The 18,505-nt window shown below is 39.6% G+C and overlaps 1 protein-coding gene and 1 long non-coding RNA gene across 3 annotated transcripts in view; one reads left to right on the top strand and one right to left on the bottom strand.

The window, feature by feature from the left end:
- Window positions 1-18,469, top strand: part of LOC124031964 — a 40,604-nt gene extending 22,135 nt beyond the window's left edge. The window contains exons 2-3 of one of the 2 annotated variants that reach the window (XR_006838188.1): window positions 3,112-3,324; window positions 17,513-18,469. This is a non-coding gene — a long non-coding RNA (uncharacterized LOC124031964). Of the gene's footprint in view, window positions 1-3,111; window positions 3,325-15,750; window positions 16,681-17,512 lie in introns of those variants that run through there. The other variant, XR_006838187.1, reaches the window with a different exon arrangement.
- The window catches only part of cntn3a.2 (contactin 3a, tandem duplicate 2), a 71,051-nt gene that overhangs the window by 46,026 nt on the left and 6,520 nt on the right, over window positions 1-18,505 (bottom strand). The window contains exons 6-14 of the mRNA XM_046343838.1: window positions 17,500-17,703; window positions 16,282-16,384; window positions 15,762-15,946; window positions 11,888-12,024; window positions 11,195-11,324; window positions 10,899-11,049; window positions 8,569-8,696; window positions 4,739-4,908; window positions 3,170-3,287 (exon numbers count right to left, since the gene is read on the bottom strand). Of these exons, the coding sequence (XP_046199794.1) occupies window positions 3,170-3,287; window positions 4,739-4,908; window positions 8,569-8,696; window positions 10,899-11,049; window positions 11,195-11,324; window positions 11,888-12,024; window positions 15,762-15,946; window positions 16,282-16,384; window positions 17,500-17,703 (1,326 nt within the window). The remainder of the gene's footprint in view (window positions 1-3,169; window positions 3,288-4,738; window positions 4,909-8,568; window positions 8,697-10,898; window positions 11,050-11,194; window positions 11,325-11,887; window positions 12,025-15,761; window positions 15,947-16,281; window positions 16,385-17,499; window positions 17,704-18,505) is intronic.

Raw genomic sequence — 18,505 nt, 5'->3', positions numbered from 1 at the left:
TGCTGAAAGAATACAAATTCGAGTAGGCATAATTCATTTCAACCCACCTTTATTTTATTTACACTTTACTAACAACAAGAGGGCTTTGTGGTAGGAGCCTATTTCTTCCTATTTAAGAAATAAGAGGTAAACCTACCTGTTTGACAAACAAAATTAGGCTACAGGCTGCTATAACCAATAGATTTGTCGGTCAATTCCTCCACCCACTACTTTAAATAGCCTACCTCCATGTCAGTGAAGGGCCGTCAAGAAACAAGCAGTAAAATACCCGGGAAAGACATCACTCCGATGCGTATGGGGATAGAATTGTTTTGTTTCTTTGATATTCAGAGGCTGGCTTTGCTTTGGAAGTAATCTAATTCGGTCACTATCAATTGATTAAGCTATACCCTTTCTGTACAATAGATGTTTAAACCCAGAATTTTTTTAGGGAAACACTTCTGATCATCTCTCGTTGGGTTAAGCCACTGAAGAAGTAGCCAGAAGATAAAGCTTACATTTTTCTCTGTCGGTAGGCCTACTCTGTCTGTGGTGGAAAGGTAGGCATAACTTTTGAAAATACCATGCTCAGATTCCTAACGACATCTCAGATTCAATTATTTGTAAACGTGGACAGTTTCTTTACAAACAAGACACACTGATTTGGCATTGGAGAAATATGATAAGATGAACACACTGATGAAGATGAACACACTGTCAATTCTTAGCCTGTAATTTTGGTAATTTGTGTGGTATTAAAAAACGACTCCGCTAATATGTGAAATGATGTTGAATTGCATGAAATGTTTATAAAAGGCCGACCTGCAAATACAATGCAATGTTTTTGCTATAAAAGAGATCTTACACCCCATGTTGTCTGCGAACCCACAACCTTCTGGCCCTGGCCCTGGCCCTGGCCCTGGCTCTGTGCCCTAAATTCACGCATTGCTATGTAATGCTTAAAAGATGAAGAACAGTTTCTAAAACTGCACATCTTAGGCTCTGGCCTGTCCAAGAAGTGAGGGTAGATGGTAGACACATTTTCTTTGTTTTATTTATTATTTTGGGTGTAGGGTAGGGTTACTTGTTGTTGTTTTTTTTCAACCATTTCGGGATGGTTAAGGTAAAATATATTTTGCTGAAAGGAGGGCCATCCATTTTCATTTCAGAGAGGTCCGATTTTCTCCATGTAACCCTTATTGTAAATAACGTTCATTCCAATATGATGTGATTGTTAAGCAACATTTACTCCTGAACTTATTTAGGCTGACCATAACAAAGGGGTGGAATACTTGACTCAAGACATTTCAGCTTTTCATTGTTCATTAATTTGTAAACATTTTGAAAAACATAATTCCACTTTGACATTATGGGTTATTGTGTGTTCAGGCTGTAACACAACAAAATGTGAGAAAAAGGGGTGTGACTTCTGCCTGAAGGCACTGTATATTATTGTATATTATCTTGTATTGGCCAGAGCCAAAATACAGAGAAAGATATGTCTCTTGCCCAAAGCTCACTATGTGCTGTCATGGAAAAAACACTATTAATAAGGAATAGGAAGCCACTTCAGGCGTATACATTTTTTCCCTCTAATTATCCTCTTCTCACTCATCAACAGTACTGTAGTAGTCACAGGGCTACATTAAAAGGTGAAAATGAAAACCATCTCTGTAGCCTTCGAGAACCCCCGTTTTAATGATTTAGTTTTATTATCCAACCAATTGGAGGGGCTGATGTTTAAAGCTCATCTGCTGTTTCCTGTTGTAATGAAGGTGTCAGTTCGCCAAAGCTAATACATAGAACACCAGCAAACAATGAGAGTAAGAACCACAGAATTAAATAGATATTTCATAATATCTATGCTAGGACCACTGACACTCCTCATTTGCTGGAATTTGAACAGAATTCCAAACAACATTTCAATTATTAGAGCATTTTGACATTGCAACACTTCATAAACATGATAAAGAACTGCAAACGTGACTTGATATTTAATCAAATAATGTATAATAGCTGTCAAAAGTTGTTGCCATTCGCTCGTTAACAATTTGAGTCGTGTCGTATTGTGCAGTAATTGTATTAATGTTGTTTAACAACACCCACCTTTGTTCTTCAAAGCCTAAACACTGTACTGTAAATCTATGTTCTATAATAAAGACATGCTAAATATATTATATTTAGAATGTCAACATCAGCTTAATTTGTACGATATCGATCTATGTAAAACTCATTAGCTCTTTCCAATAAGAAGCTTTGATGTGTCGCCCTCATTAAAACCTACAATCAAGGATCAATTCTTTATCTCGTTAATTATATATTCTTGGCAGGGCCGAGAGAATACTGTCAGAATCTCAGGGGCGTTAAAATAGTCGGAGATTAAAATGAACATACTACATTTGCTTTGTTTAAGGCATCACTACAATGGGAATTAAAAAATTTCCCCTTTTTAATACAGTACACTGTATGGACATATTTAGGTCTTTTACATTCACATCACATTTATGAAACACATTTATGAGTATTGTAGTATGATTCATACCAACCTTCATAAAAAATGTTTTTCAATATCATTAGTAAGGAGTTTTCTAAATAAAAGTCCCTTTTCATTTCAGAACTAAAAGGTATCAGTAACACTGAAATGGATATTTATTTATCTATTGTACAACATACATTTGTACCTACATTTGTGTGTTACCCTAAGAATACATTTTTGTCAAAGAGCATTTTGTAAGCCCAAAATGACATTGACGATTGATGCTCCAGGACAGAACTCATTTTAGGTCCGGTAGGCCTACTCTATTTCCTTCAGATCTGCCAACTACTGGATATTGTGACAGAAAAGTGATGTAATTCAGTAAGATAATATTGATGACGACTCAATGTACAACCTAAGCTGACATTGGCAAAATGCTTGTCATTCATTTAATATAAATGTGTCATGTAGTCCTTAAAGGGCCTCTCTCTCAATAGTTAAGAATGCCTCCTGTGTGTCTGTTGTACGTTTCCCCCTAGCAACAACAGCTCAATTATATGATGCTATTCTATGTCTGTAATTAAGCCAACTACTATATTCCCCTGTAAACGGTGCTACTAAATGGGCCTTCAAACATACTCCCTCTGTGTTTACAGGAACTGACTCCAGTTATAATTAGTGAGTGGTAATTCTGCGAAAAGGAGGGTTTCTTACCTTTTACAATCAATATGGCCACTGCTGACAGGCTCTCCACGTCTGTGTCCACCACGCAGATGTACTTCCCGGCATGATTCAACTGGATGTTTCTGATCATCAGATCCCCAGCTGTTCTCTACAAAGGCAATCATAAGAAATCCCAAACAACCTGGGTAAGTAAAGGGCATTTGTAATGTAACCCCCTCCTACGTCTATGGGTCTTCGGGCAGTTTTCTCCACTGTAATTTAAAAAAAAATAGGGCCCTGTAGATTTTCATTTCTGAAGACGACTGCCAGCAGCAAATGCTAAATTAAAGGTGGAATCCCGTCCTTTGGCTGTGGCGGAGGGATAGTGGTGAGGCTGATCTGGTTTAATTATGGAAATTAATTCCTTGAAGCGGGCAAGTTAGTTGATAATCTCTTTGGACTTGGGGACATTATAGACATTTTTGAGGAGTGAATCTCATTAGTGATAAGAAAATTGTCAGTCACACACACATATGCCGGATGTATAATCTCTCAGAATGTGTGGGTGTTCCATTTCATCCAGTAGTTTTTGTTGTTGTAGTCCAGGCACTGCACGACGCCTTTTTACCCCACTGATATCCAATACAGTTGAAGATCTGTTACAAGACCTTGATCAGTGATCATTTTGCAGCTGAACATCAAAATATAAAACCTCAGAGGATACAACAGAGGCAAAAGATTCATGTTAAGTTGAAAAACTGACACTGTAAAATGTACTTGAAACCAAAGATGCAGTAGAAAGTTTAATATGTTTTGATCAGGCTAACTTAATAAATCATGTTGAGCTACCATTGACAAAATACAATTGGAACAATTGATTGAAGACTTATCAAAGACTGCTATTGAGTTTTTCAAATTAATGAGACAGACAGACAATGTCTAGTTTGATATTTGCGTGTGAGCCAGTGCGTGCAAGTGCTTGAGAAGCTTGAAAATCGAGACTCAACAAGTGTTTACTTGTTGAGTAATTACTTCCTGTAAGTCCCGCGAGCATGCGGAAGATTCGGACAGAAGCCAATGGGAACGTGCCGCTTTCTTATTTACATGAAAGTATAGCTCTCAATTTTCAAGCTTCAGTGTACATAGCACAAATTGGCTTGCACGGATATTGTGCAATAATGGGTATGTGCTATTGACCACATTAACCAATCCAGAGCTACAACTAGCCAAAGGCCCTGCTCAAAAAATACTTTAAAGAATGCCTGCTTCCTTCCTTGAAGGATCTGATTGGATCACTCATCTGACATGGCTGGATTTTTATTTAAATATTAACCAGACAAGTCAATTGAGAACTAATTATTATTTACAATGACAGCATGGCTGGATTGGTTAAGTTAAAGGTATGTGATAGAGCCATTGCTTACAGCAATCAATGTGTTATGAAGAGTCTGTGCGTTTAAAAGTATTTGAACAGGGCCAAAGTCTCCCTTAAAAACAAATAGGGGAAATCAGGGGACACCTCACCCTGGAGTTGAACAAATGTGACCGAATTGAGAAAGATATGCCAGATGTCCAAATGTTCAAAGAAATAGTGTAGAAGAAAGTGTGTTGGTCACTCACCCCTCCCACTAGCTCAAAATGCCGGTCTGTCTTGGTGATGAGCTGTCCGTTGAAAGCCCAGGTGAAGAAGACATCAAGGACAGGGTCACAGGCGATCTGGCAGGGCAGCACGATGCTCTCACCCACTATGATCTCCATGTCCACTGGCCCCTGAGTAATTCTTGTTGGATCTGTCCAAAATGTAAAAACAATCCCACGCACTTAGCACCAGGGATGGGGTCAATTACATTTCGGTCAATTCAGGAAGTAAACTGAATATTCCAATGTATGATCAAATGCTATTTGGTAAAGCTATTCTGTTTGTCTATATCTTGTTCAATAACAAGCAGGGTTGGGGAGTAACAGATTACATGTCATCCATTACATGTATGGGATTTTTTTTAAACGGTAACTGTAATCCGTTACACTAACAGCAAAAATATTGTAATCAGATTACAAATACTTTTGGAAAACTAAATAATTACTTCAAGGATTACTTTTAAATTCAGAAAGGATGTTTGCGAAAAATAAATCATTGACACTTCTGTTTTATCAATGACTTTCAAATCAGCATTGAAAAAAAGGTTTAAGTTAGTTACACCTGAGCGAGTCTGACCACAAGTCAGAGAACATTATGATGACACACCAAATGGGTTTGATGGATCGCGGGAAAAGAGCAGGAATAGGCTTTTGTAGGCTACAGTCCAAGCTTAGACTTCCAATGGTGCGACTATTGTCGGCATCCAAAGAATATCCAAATTGAATAAACGCTTGGATGTAAGGATGACAGCAGTGGTTTAGTCTACAGCGATACAGATATCACTTATTATTGATATCTAAGTAGCTCATTGATGTGAATCACAATGCTGCTCTCTTATTTAGCTATTTGCGTCTTACGGATTGTGGGTGTTGTGGATGGCTGTTAACAAATCTAAATGTGTATTTGAACCCAATAATAGTTGAATTCAAGAAGTATAAACTGCTTATCAATCATTGTTTTTGAAACCAGTGGACAGCCAGTGAAAAATGCGCTCTTGCAACAGCTACATAGTGCAGATCCCAGCCTACATTAAAAACAGTTGACTTTGGTTTTTAATGTAAAGATATAATTTCATTGTATTATTATTATGTAGTAGTAGAAAGCGATGGGTTAGCGATGGGTAACATAACCAACCCAATAAAGTAAAATGTAACATCCATATATGGCCAGTGTCACACCCTGACCTAAGTGTTCTTTGTTTTCCTTGTTATTTTGGTTAGGTCAGGGTGTGACATGGGTGATGTATGAGTTTGTCCCTTCTACGGGTTTTAGATGTTTATGGGGCTGTTTCCTTTCTAGGTGTTTATGTAAGTCTATGGTTGCCTAGATTAATTGAGAACCAGAGGCAGGTGCTTATCGTTGTCTTGGATTGGGAACCATATTTAGGCAGCCATGTTCTTTGGGTATTTTGTGGGTGGTTGTCTTCTGTCTATGCACCAGATAGGACTGTTGTGGTTTTCACATTTGTTGTTTTGTAGTGTTCACGGTTATGGTCTTTATTAAACATGTTGAACTCTAACCAAGCTGCGCTTTGGTCCGATTCTTCGTCCACAGAAGACAACCGTTACAGCCAGCTACATTGATTTATCCTGCAATAATTAAATTGGTAACATAAAATGTTGTCTTCTTCTAATGTCTCCTATGGGGAAAGTAATCTAAAAGTAACTGAATGTAATCATATATGACTGAGTTTTGGTAATCCAAAAGTTACATTACTGATTCTAATTTGACAGGTAACTAGTAACTAATGGATTACATTTAGAAAGTAACCTACTCAACCCCGAAACAAGGTAATTATGGATAGTGGAAATGTTACACTTGCTGTCATAAACAGACGGGTTATGTAAAGCAATAAGTCTCACAGTATTCAGGCAGAATTATGGAAGTATTACAACAGATTAGCCAAGTAAAGGGTTATTAAACAGGCTTGTTACTAATAAGAGCTGATACTGTTTGCTGACATAACTGGAATAATCTTTGGTAATCCTGAAAGCAATTACAATACCCAGATAAATCTGATAAAAAAGCAGAGGTGATTTATACTTCGAGGTGGTGGGACTGTTATCCACGAGATGAGTTAACCCACAGACACATGCTTACACACACAGAGCACCTGCTGACCACACAATAAGGGCACACTGAATTGCAACCACTACAGCCATTGTTTGTCAGAGGCCGCTGCGCTTCAAAAGTCAGGGCAATTAATTACAACCTTGCTCTATCTTGCTAAATAAAATCAATAAATCACAAAAGAAAGAATGAAGGGATAAGAAATGTATCACTATTGAAGGGATTGTATTTGGAGCCTCAACATGAACAATGATATGTAAAAGATGTCTCATGATTCTCTATACGTATATCTCTTCTCTGAATAAATCCTCGGAAAACGCAAATACCATAGTATGGTTTAAAAATAAATGCAGTGTTTGGCAGCCAAATTATTCGACAGTTACCATTCGGCTCACCTGTTAACTCTGAGGGGTTGTTCTTTTGGCCCTGTACAGGGCCCGGTGAGTGGGGGGGTACCCCCCCCTCTTATTTTTGTTTGAAAATTGACATATCATTTGAATGCTACAAACCTTGTCTTTTTGGATATTTTACTCAAATCGTACTGCTGGAAATGTCATTACCTCCACCCCCCACCACACCTCACACAAAAAATAAATCATGAACTATAGTCATATTCATAGAGTATGCTATGCAGATCAAGTCACCAAAAGTGAAAACATTTAGTACGCATGGAAAGGGTACACCCTGATGGTCAATATAAAGCAATGCATTTCTTTATCTAGCCACATTTCCTTTGTATGCATCCTCCACATGCACCGTTGATCTATCTCACTAATATACAATAGGAAAAGTGAATGGGAAAATAGTTTGATGTTTTCTCACCTGTCTTTTATTTTAAAACACTGACCCAATAACTTGAAATGCCTGATTCCTATGGTCATGCTTGAAAATCTGTTCAGCCATTTTGGAACAGTGACTCACTACCCAAACCAGACACAACTGGTTTCAAGTGGCCAAGAGATGTCATGATCTCCTATTGCGCTCTAGTGGAGGAACTGGGCATCAGACAGGGGATATATTTGCATCAATGGATAGATAGAAACTAAAACTTTCTCCTCATTTATGTATATCATTCTTGTAAGACAAAAGATTCCTATGAGAAAAAATGTATGTTGCACAACCCCGCACTTTCAAAATAGCTGTGTGCATGCTTAGAGTGCCATAATTTTATTTTACTAATCCTTTTGTAACATTAATTGGTGACATATTTGATTTAAAACCTAAAAAAGTAGTCAGTTACCTTTCTAACAGTACTAAGCATGTGCTTGTAGGACTTATAGCTTTGAATCCGAAATGTACTTTGAGGGTAGTATATAATATTATGCATCGTTTAGAAAATGCCACCAGAGAGCGTCAGAATTGAAGAGGTTAATAGTTGCATGAGCAACCAACAACCCCTCCTCTAGAAATACACTTCAAAATCGGCAATAAAAACATACTTTTACAACTTTATTTCGGCTCAGGGTCATTTCATTTGTTCGAGTCAATTGGTTGGCTGCATCCAAGTATACAAAGATAAAGTAGTTTCACGAACACCTTTCCAATGTATTATTATACCTACTGCAAAATGTACAGTAGGGAAACTGTGGGATGCAAACCATGAATCTGGTAATGTTTTCTGCCCTCAAGTCTGAGCTCAGTATCAGAGAAGAGCTAGCTTAGCTCTTACCTTTGGTAACCCTTAGTTAGACAGAGTGTAGGTTTGGTTAGGGCTAAACTACTGTGTAATGCAACACCTTACCTGTGATGAGGAGTCTTCCAGTGGTGCTGGAGGTCCCAAATCGGTTTCTGGCAAAGCAGGTGTAGCTGCCTGCATCATACTTGGTCACATTAGTGATTCTCAAAGTTCCACCTGGAGAGAGAGTGATTCTGTGGGGGTAGATGGAGAAACTGGTGACACGGGTAGAATCTGAACCCCAGTCTCCCACGGGAGAAACAGTCTTAACTGTTAGTCGAATAGGAAATTCCACCAGGGGCCGAGGCTGGCACTAGTATTAGTAGTGTTTATTAGGATCCCCAATTAGCTGCTGCCGGGGCAACGGCTACTCTTATGGGGGTCCAAACAGAAATCAAAACACAAATAAAATACATAATATACTAAATACTACATGTACATCACAATTTAGTAACTTAGCAGATGCTCCCATCCAGAGCGACCCACATTCATCTCAAGATAGCCAGGCGAGACAACCTCGCATCACATATCACTACGTGATACAATACATAATACAATGCAAAATACAGTCCAAAATACATAATGTCTGTGTGTCTATTCAAAGTCCCCATCGTGCCATATGGTGTTCTTTTATCTGTTTTTTTTAAATCTTATTTTATTGCTAGCTTGAGTTATCTGGGGAGGCAGAGAGTTACATGTTGTTATGGCTCTATTTAATACTGTGTGTTTCCAAGCTTCTATGCTAGACCTGAAGACTGTGAAAAGGCCTCGGGTTCCATATCTTGTGTGGTACAGATGAATGTCCAATCTGTTTAAGCAGACAGTTCGCGACCTTCAACACATCAACATCTCGCACAACGACCAATAGTGATGCAGTCACTCTCTACCCAACTTTGAGCCAGACGAGATAGACATGCATGTTTCAGCCAATCATCCATCATTTGTGTCAGTGCCGAGCATGTTGAGTGCCCTTTCAAATAAGCATGGTAACAGACTGATTGGTCGGCTGTTTGAACCATTAAAGTGTGCTTTGCTATTCTCCCAGGCAGGGCTACCTCATTGGGATACCATAAGCCCGACTCATGTCCTCTACACTGGGTCATTTTCATTAAGGCATTGAACAGAACACTTTAAATGTTCTGTAATGGGAAATGAAAACTAAAATAAACATGTAAACCCTGTTTACATTCAACTTGTCATGTGTTTAACCCTATCAACACCAGTGGGCAACAGTGCCTAAAACAGTGCCTAAAATACTTTGAAATAAATCTACACACTGGTTAAACACTGGTTGAATCAATTTTGTTTCCACGTCATTTCAATGAAATTACATTGAACCAACGTGGAATAGACAATGAATTGATGTCTGTGCCCAATGGGTAAATTCTAACCCATTGACCTTGAATTGTGTCTGTTATTCTGAACATTCTATTTAAACATTTTTAGTGTACACAATCAGTTATGAAACTAATAGCAAGTCATTGACATTTAGATATTTTCTTGATATGATTTCAAATGATTTTTTTATTTTATTTTATTTCTCCTTTATTTAACCACGTAGGCTAGTTGAGAACAAGTTCTCATTTGCAACTGCGACCTGGCCAAGATAAAGCATAGCAGTGTGAGCAGACAACACAGAGTTACACATGGATTAAACAATTAACAAGTCAATAACACAATAGGAAGAAAAAAAAGGGGAGTCTATATACATTGTGTGCAAAACGCATGAGGTAGGCGAATAATTACAATTTTGCAGATTAACACTGGAGTGATAAATGATCAGATGGTCATGTACAGGTAGATATATTGGTGTGCAAAAGAGCAGAAAAGTAAATAAATAAAAAGAGTATGGGGATGAGGTAGGTAAAAATGGGTGGGCTATTTGCCGATAGACTATGTACAGCTGCAGCGATCGGTTAGCTGCTCAGATAGCAGATGTTTGAAGTTGGTGAGGGAGATAAAAGTCTCCAACTTCAGCGATTTTTGCAATTCGTTCCAGTCACAGGCAGCAGAGAACTGGAACGAAAGGCGGCCAAATGAGGTGTTGGCTTTAAGGATGATCAGTGAGATACACCTGCTGGAGCGCGTGCTACGGATGGGTGTTGCCATCGTGACCAGTGAACTGATATAAATAGAGATTATTTTTATGTAAGCTCTTCCTTCTTGAAAATAAATCTACAATCTTTTCAGAGGTTGTATGTACTACCAAAGAAAAATTACCAATTGAGAAATACATCTTATCTTGCAGAAATCAGTATCTTCTTGTACCTGTCTAAATAAGGCTAAAAAAAATTAGGAACAGATCATCGTCGGATCAATGTAATATGAAGCACTAATATGGGTGGAGAAGACAAGGGGGAATTGAACCATATATAGAATGTACTGTAAGACGTTACCTGTCATTGGTGTGGATGGGTTGGTTGCCTTTCTTCCACAGGATGCTAGCGGTGGGGTAGGCTTGGGGCTTACACTCTAGAGTCACTATGGTGCCGGCCTTGGCTTTAAGCAGGGCTCTGAGCAGGTTACCAGTGAAGTCTGGAGAAGAGGCTGAAGGATACAGGAAACGTAAAAAACATTATTATTGACCCCATTATTATCGAATCCTTCTAACCTTTCAAAGAACAGTAATATGACCTTTTGGATTTGTTAGACAGTCACACAATGTTTAAGAAATGGATAAAAGCCACCATACCTAAGACCATGAGCTCAGTGCTGAAATAGATGACACCATATTTATTCTCAGCCACACACTGGTACATCCCGGCATCAGACAGGTTCAAAGATGAGATCAACAGGACCCCATTGTCAACGTAGACCCTCTCCTGACAAGGCACAGACACAAGTAGCATGTGGAGTACAAGTAAATGTTAAGATCATATGAACATAATATAATAAAACACACTTATCACAGTAAAAATAACCATTAGGAGGATTTTGTTAAGGAGTCAAATTAAACAAAATATCCAGCTAATGTAAACAATAACAAAGTGGTAGAAAAGTGCATGTGCTAGAAACATCTAGATGCACTTCTCTGGGTGCTTAAGTTTGGTTTGCTGTCGTGTACTTTTCACAGTAGATTAACTCAATCCGCAGAAGCCTGAACATGGGCTATGAATAATGGAGAGTGTTTGCCTGTTCTCTTGAAATGGAGCAGCTTGTCGAGAGTCTGATACGCTATCTTTCTCTCACACGCGTGCAATATCTCTCTCCATGCACACCCATGTCACAGGTGCAAAAGCAATGTTTCAATGTAAGGAAGGTGCCTGGATATTGCTTATACTCCTAAAAGTTGGATTCGATTGTGAAATGTTCAGTGTGCTAGCGCCTTCCTTTCTGTAAGACTGACAAATAACTCATGAGAGATGGATGGGAAGGTGGGGTTTACCTCAGTGATCAGCACTTGACCATTTTTCAGCCAGTTGTAGGAGGGTTTGGGCTTCCCGTTGGCCCTGCACTCCCAGTGAAGCCTCTCCTCTATGGCCAGGGCTGTGTCTCTCATGGTCTGAATCCACTGAGGTTTGGCTAAGAAAGATCCAAAATACTCCATGTCAATGACTAACTGCATATTAGTAGAGGGTTTTAAAGGGGAAGTCCTCTTACAGTTTTTCTCGACTGCTTGAACACTGTTAAGGAAACTGGGATCTACGTGAGCAAAACTGGGATCCACATGGCCAAAACAATAACCTTTTCTTACAGTTAGTAATTTCTCATTGTTTATACACTAAATGCAAATTCTCAACACTTTTTTTTGCAAAACAGTAGACAAACCTCTACTGTATTTTTTATTTATTAAATGTATTTCACCCATATTTTACTAAGTAGGTTGACTGAGAACACATTCTCTTTTACAGCAATGACGTGGTGAAGAATTGCAAGGGAGAGGGGAGGGGATGAACGAGTCAACGGAAAGCTGTTGGTGATTAGCTGGCCATGATGGTATGAGGGCCAGATTGTAAATTTTAGCCAGGACACCGGGGTTAACACCCCATCTCATACGATAAGTGCCACGGGATCTTTTGTGATCACAGAGAGTCAGGACTTCTGTTTTAACGTCCCATCCGAAAGCTGCACCCTACACAGGACAATATCCCTTTCACTGCAAAGGGGCAGTATCTACTGTATCTGCTATCTTTAGTAACACAAACATGCACTTGGCTTCACAGGGAGGAACAATGTGCAATTCTCTGTTCAAACTGTGTCACCCTCTGTAAGCAGCGCTATCATGTACTTGGATGCACTAGAGATTAGGGAATTCTTAGAGAGATGACACAAAGCTCTTCACCTGCAACGCTCCCAGACTGTAGAGATCATAATTCAAATCAGTTTCACAGCCAAACTCACCTCTGACCTATTCCCAGCACCAAACTGGGTTTCAAGGAGCTTTTGCAGAAATTCTTTTAACACCATTGTCACTTGTTAACATTCTGTCAACTCCAATTAGGAAAGTGTTATTTTGCCTCAGCCACGAGACCATGGGAAAGAGAAGGAGAGGAAGCAGAAGCAATCCAGGCATAAAAAAATGAAATAATTGAAGTAAAAGTATTGCCAAATATACTTCCAATGTGAGACTGTCTGTCCCAATTGGAAATGTTTTCTACCAGAATGATAACTGAAAATCAAAAACAGAGTTGCTTGCAATGCTTACAGATAACAACAATGCAAAAAATATAAATGCAATAAGTGTTTGTCCCATGTTTCATGAACTGAAATAAAATATCCCCGGAATGTTCCATACATCCCTGTTAGTGAGCATTTCTCCTTTGCCAAGATAATCCATCCACCTGACAGATGTGGCATATCAAGAATCTGATTAACCAGCATGATCATTACACAGGTGCAGCTTGTGCTGGGGATAATAAAAGGCCACTCTAAAATGTGCAGTTTTGTCACACAACACAATGCCACAGACTGCATGAATGTCCACCAGAGCTCTTGCCAGATAATGTAATGTTCATTTATCTACCATAAGCTGCCTCCAATGTAGTTTTTGAGAATTTGGCAGTTATTCGAACCGGTCTCACAACCGCAGACCACGTGTCACCACGCTAGCACAGGACCTCCACTTCCGGCTTCTTCACCTGAGGGATTATCTGCGACCAGCCACCCGGATGCTGAGGAAACTGTGGGTTTGTACAACCGAAGAATTTCTGCACAAACTGTCAGAAACCGTCTCAGGAACCTCATCTGTTTGCTCATCGTCCTCACCATGGTCTTGACCTGACTGCAGTTCGGCGTCGTAACCAACTTCAGTGGGAAAATGTTAATCTTCGATGGCCACTGGCACGTTGGAGAAGTGTGCTCTTCACGGATGAATCCCGGTTTCAATTGTACAAGGCAGATTGCAGACAGTCTATGGAGTTGTGTGGGCGAGCGGTTTACTAAATGTCAACATTGTGAAAAAAGTGCCCCATGGTGACGGAGGGGGGTTATGGTATCGGCAGGCATAAGCTACAGACAAAGAACACAACTGCATTTTATCGATGGCAATTTGAATGCAAAGAGATATCGTGACGAGATCCAGATGCCTATTGTCGTGCCATTCATCTGCCGCCATCACCCATGTCGCAAGGATCTGTACACAATTCATGGAAGCTGAAAATGTCCCAGTTCTTCCATGGCCTGCATACTCACCAGACATATCACCCATTGAGCATGTTTGGGATGCTCTGGATTGAAATGTACAACAGCGTGTTCCAGTTCCCGCCAATATCCAGCAACTTCGCACAGCCATTGAAGAGGAGTGGGACAACATTCCATAGGCCACAATCAAATCAAATCAAATTGTTATTGGTCACATACACATGGTCAGCAGATGTTAATGCAAGTGTAGCGAAATGCTTGTGCTTCTAGTTCCAACCGTCCAACTTGCATCACTACACTGGACGGTTCTGACTTAGAATATGTGGACAACTACAAATACCTAGGTGTCTGCCGAGACTGTAAACTCTCCTTCACATTAAACATCTCCAATCCAAAATTAAATATAGAATCGGTTTGCTATCCCGCACCAAAGCGTCCTTCACTCACGCCGCCAAACATACCCTAGTGAAATTGACTATCCAACCGATCCTCGACTTCGGTGATGTAATTTACAAAATAGCAAACTGGATGCAGTATATCACAGTGCCATCCGTTTTGTCACCAAAGCCCCATATACCACCCACCACTGCGACCTGTATGCTCTAATTGGCTGGCCCTTGCTACATATTCGTCGCCAGACGCACTGGCTCCAGGTCATCTATAAGTCTTTGGTAGGCAAAGCTCCGCCTTATCTCAGCTCACTGGTCACGATAACAACACCCACCCGTAGCACGCGCTCCAGCAGGTATATCTCACTGGTCATCCCCAAAGCCAACACCCCCATTGGCCGCCTTTCCTTCCAGTTCTCTGCTGCCAGTGACTGGAACAAATTGCAAAGATCGCTGAAGACATCAGCTAAAATAGCTAAATGATCACTGCAGCTGTACATAGCCCATCTGTAAATAGCCCATCCAATCTACCTACCTCATCCCCATATTGTTTTTATGACCTTTTTTGCTCTTTTGCACACCAGTATTTCTACTTGCACATCTATCACTCCAGTGTTCATTTGCTAAATTGTAATTACTTGCTACTATGGCCTATTTATTGCCTTACCTCCTCACGCCATTTGCACACACTGTATATAGACTTTCTTTTTTTTCCTATTGCGTTTTTGACTGTACGCTTGTGTAACAGTATAACTTGTCCGTCCCCTCACCCATACCCAGGCTCGAACAAGGGACCCTCTGCACACATCAACAACTGACACCCACGAAGCATTGTTACCCATCGCTCCACAAAAGCCCCGGCCCTTGCAGAGCTAGGGGAACTACTACTTCAAGGTCTCAGAGCAAGTGACGTCACTGATTGAAATGCTATTAGCGCGCACCACTGCTAACTAGCTGGCCATTTCACATCGGTTACACTTGTTTATTCCATGTGTAAGTCTGTGTTGTTGTTTGTGTCGCACTGCTTTGCTTTATCTTGGCTAGGTTGCAGTTGTAAATTAGAACTTGTTCTCAACTAGCCTACCTGGTTAAATAAAGGTTAAATAAAATGTATATATATGTATATATATATATTCTTGTTTTGTAACTTTATTGTACATATAATTTTCATTATCTATTGCTGCACTTGCCTCTAAGCCACTTATCAGGCTGTCATTGTAAAAAGGAGTGTTTTTAACTGACTCGCCTGATGGTTAAAATTACATTTGCGATCCCACAGGGTGACAGTACCATGGAAGGCCAATCGGCCTGTAGCGATGTTCTTCCCCATCTTGTTTTCGGCCACACACTCATAGCCCCCCGTGTCGTCTTGTTGGAAGCTGGGGATCTCCAAGACGGCATTGGAGTACTTCATCTTCACTTTGCTGGGGAACGGGACTCCATTAGCCCTCTTCCAAGTAATCTCAGGGACAGGGCTAGGAAAGACAGAAAGCAAAACATGTTAGAGATCTAGAGTGTCGACTCCACATCTTCTCTGTTAGACCATATCTAATGAGATTTTATGCAACTCATTTTCGTATTCTATCCATTAAATAAAGAAAGTCATTTGAAGAAAGTATGCTTGTGTCCCTTCACAAACTGACGTTGACAATCATTGCATTCAAAGGCTGTTCTGACGAATAATAGAGCGATGCCACAGTCGAACAAACATAATTGCCCTAGTGACACTTCTCTATAAAAATCCCAAAATGCTTTAAGTGAGTGAAAGAAGAGGGAAGATTGAAAACATGCTCCAAGAAATACAGCTTACTTCCCAAGAGCAAAACACTCCAGCGTAACCACTGATCCTTTTGCTGCTGGTACGGTGTCGGGGAAATGAACTTCTATTTTCGGCTCGTATTCTCCCATTACTCCTATGACGTACAAGTACAAGTAGTTGTTGTTCATGCTTCCATTATTCATGACATACAAGCTATGCTACCTTGCATTGTGAGGCCCAGCAAAATCATTTTAAAACTAACAGAAAAAAATACATGCATAAACACTATTTCTTAGGTGAACTAAACTACTACTCCACTTAAAGGTACACTATGCAGAAATCGCTCCATCATTTCCTGGTTGCAGAAATTCTAATAGTTCACCTAATTTCAGTTTATGTGACAAATCAAGCAAGTATAGCGTAGATAATCATTGTACCATCTAAACTGCTGTGAAACATATTTTCCATAAGCAAAAATATTGTATTTTCTGCTGTTTGAAACTGGTGTGCAAAAACGAAAGTAAAAGAGGCAAAAATGACACTTAAGAACAGGAAGCATAGAAATAGCGCACATAGGACGACAGATCTACAAATTCTTACACTTGTTTTTAATGAATTTGTCAGGGTCGCCCTAAAAAGTTACATATTGCAGCTTTAAGCATGCATTAGAGGGAGAGTAGCGAAATAACAGCATCAAATCATTTAAAAGCCTCCGTTCCTGGGTGGAATACACTAAGGTTATCTCTTGAGGGTCTGGCTGATTTTGAATGTATGGTTAATATTTAAATGTTTAATTTAACCCAAAGGCAGTGTTTACTTTCTGCAAAAGCGTGAAGAGCTGCAGAGATACTGTAGCTATAAGGAACAGTTCATTGGATTCCTCCAAGTACAGGCAGTTGTTTAAAAAGCAGAGTAAGAAAATAAGGCACCTGGAACATCGGTGATAAAGCCTACATAGTGTTATAATGAACATGGCCTGGCAACTAAACAATGCATATCAGGTACTAACAATGTTAGCTTATACGAAGGAGGTATACTGTACATAACGCCTTTATGAAACCAGCCATGACATCTTCATGAATGTCGCCGTATCATTCAACCCACATTCATAACACATTTATTCAACATCATGTTTAAGGTGTCTTCAAAATAAAAGTCCATTTTTATTATACTACAAAATGTTATCTGGCTCAATGAATGCCTACCTACAATGCTTGCTATCTGTATGTTATGAATCATTATGCAAGGTCTTCTTATTAATAAGCTTACCGTCTTTCCTCAGGACCAGAGATGTGGGTGAGCTGTGAACTTTGCCCTTTGTGATGCTGTTCATCACCACACAGGTATAGTTGCCCACATCTGAGGGCTCCACTTTGGCGATGTACAGGTTGCCAGTCTCCTGAGATACGAAGCGCCTGTTGTCTTGCTGGACGAAGTATGGGTATTCATTGAAGACCCATGAATAACTAAGGTCTAGAAAGGGAAATGAAGGGGAGATTTAGCCAACTACTGATATGACGTTACATTCAAAACTTGAAACCAAGAACACAAATGCTGCATTTATACAGGCAGCCCAGTTCTGATCTTTTGCCCAATTGGCAAAGATCTGATGTGATTTGTCAAAACACCAATACCCTATGAAAGTGATGCTAATTGTTACTTCTGGGATCCTCGTTTTGTAGGCTAAGAATGGGCTTCAAAAATGCATCCTCAAATCCATGAAAACGTGCTAATTTAAGATATATATTAAAATGTATGTGTTTAGAAAACATAATCTACAAATTTGACGCCCAAGAAAAAGCACGAAGCCAAAAAGTTACAACTCTTTCATTTGAACTACAGACATAAACAACAACTGCTTAAAGGTGTTTCGACATTTTTTTTACATTTTCAAAAAGTACTGGGTGGCAACATTCACAAAAAAAGCATAATCTATTATGAAACACATAAAATTGCCTGTAGCTAACGGGTTCTTACCATCCTGTAGGTCCTCAGCTTGAGCAGGCGCGCTCCAGCATGCTAACAACGCTGCAACACTTTTCTAACTTTCAACGATGTGTCTTACTTCTTGAGATTCAAATATTTTGATGAAAGGCATTGGGTGTGAGTAAATCAGTAAACAAATACGATTATAATTATATATACAGTGCCTTGCGAAAGTATTCGGCCCCCTTGAACTTTGCGACCTTTTGCCACATTTCAGGCTTCAAACATAAAGATATAAAACTGTATTTTTTTTGTGAAGAATCAACAAGTGGGACACAATCATGAAGTG

Source organism: Oncorhynchus gorbuscha, linkage group LG03, assembly GCF_021184085.1.
Source record: "Oncorhynchus gorbuscha isolate QuinsamMale2020 ecotype Even-year linkage group LG03, OgorEven_v1.0, whole genome shotgun sequence".
In the NCBI taxonomy this organism is placed as follows: Eukaryota; Metazoa; Chordata; class Actinopteri; order Salmoniformes; family Salmonidae; genus Oncorhynchus; species Oncorhynchus gorbuscha.
Note: the sequence above shows the minus strand (reverse complement) of the source record. Positions and strands in the feature narration are given on the sequence as shown.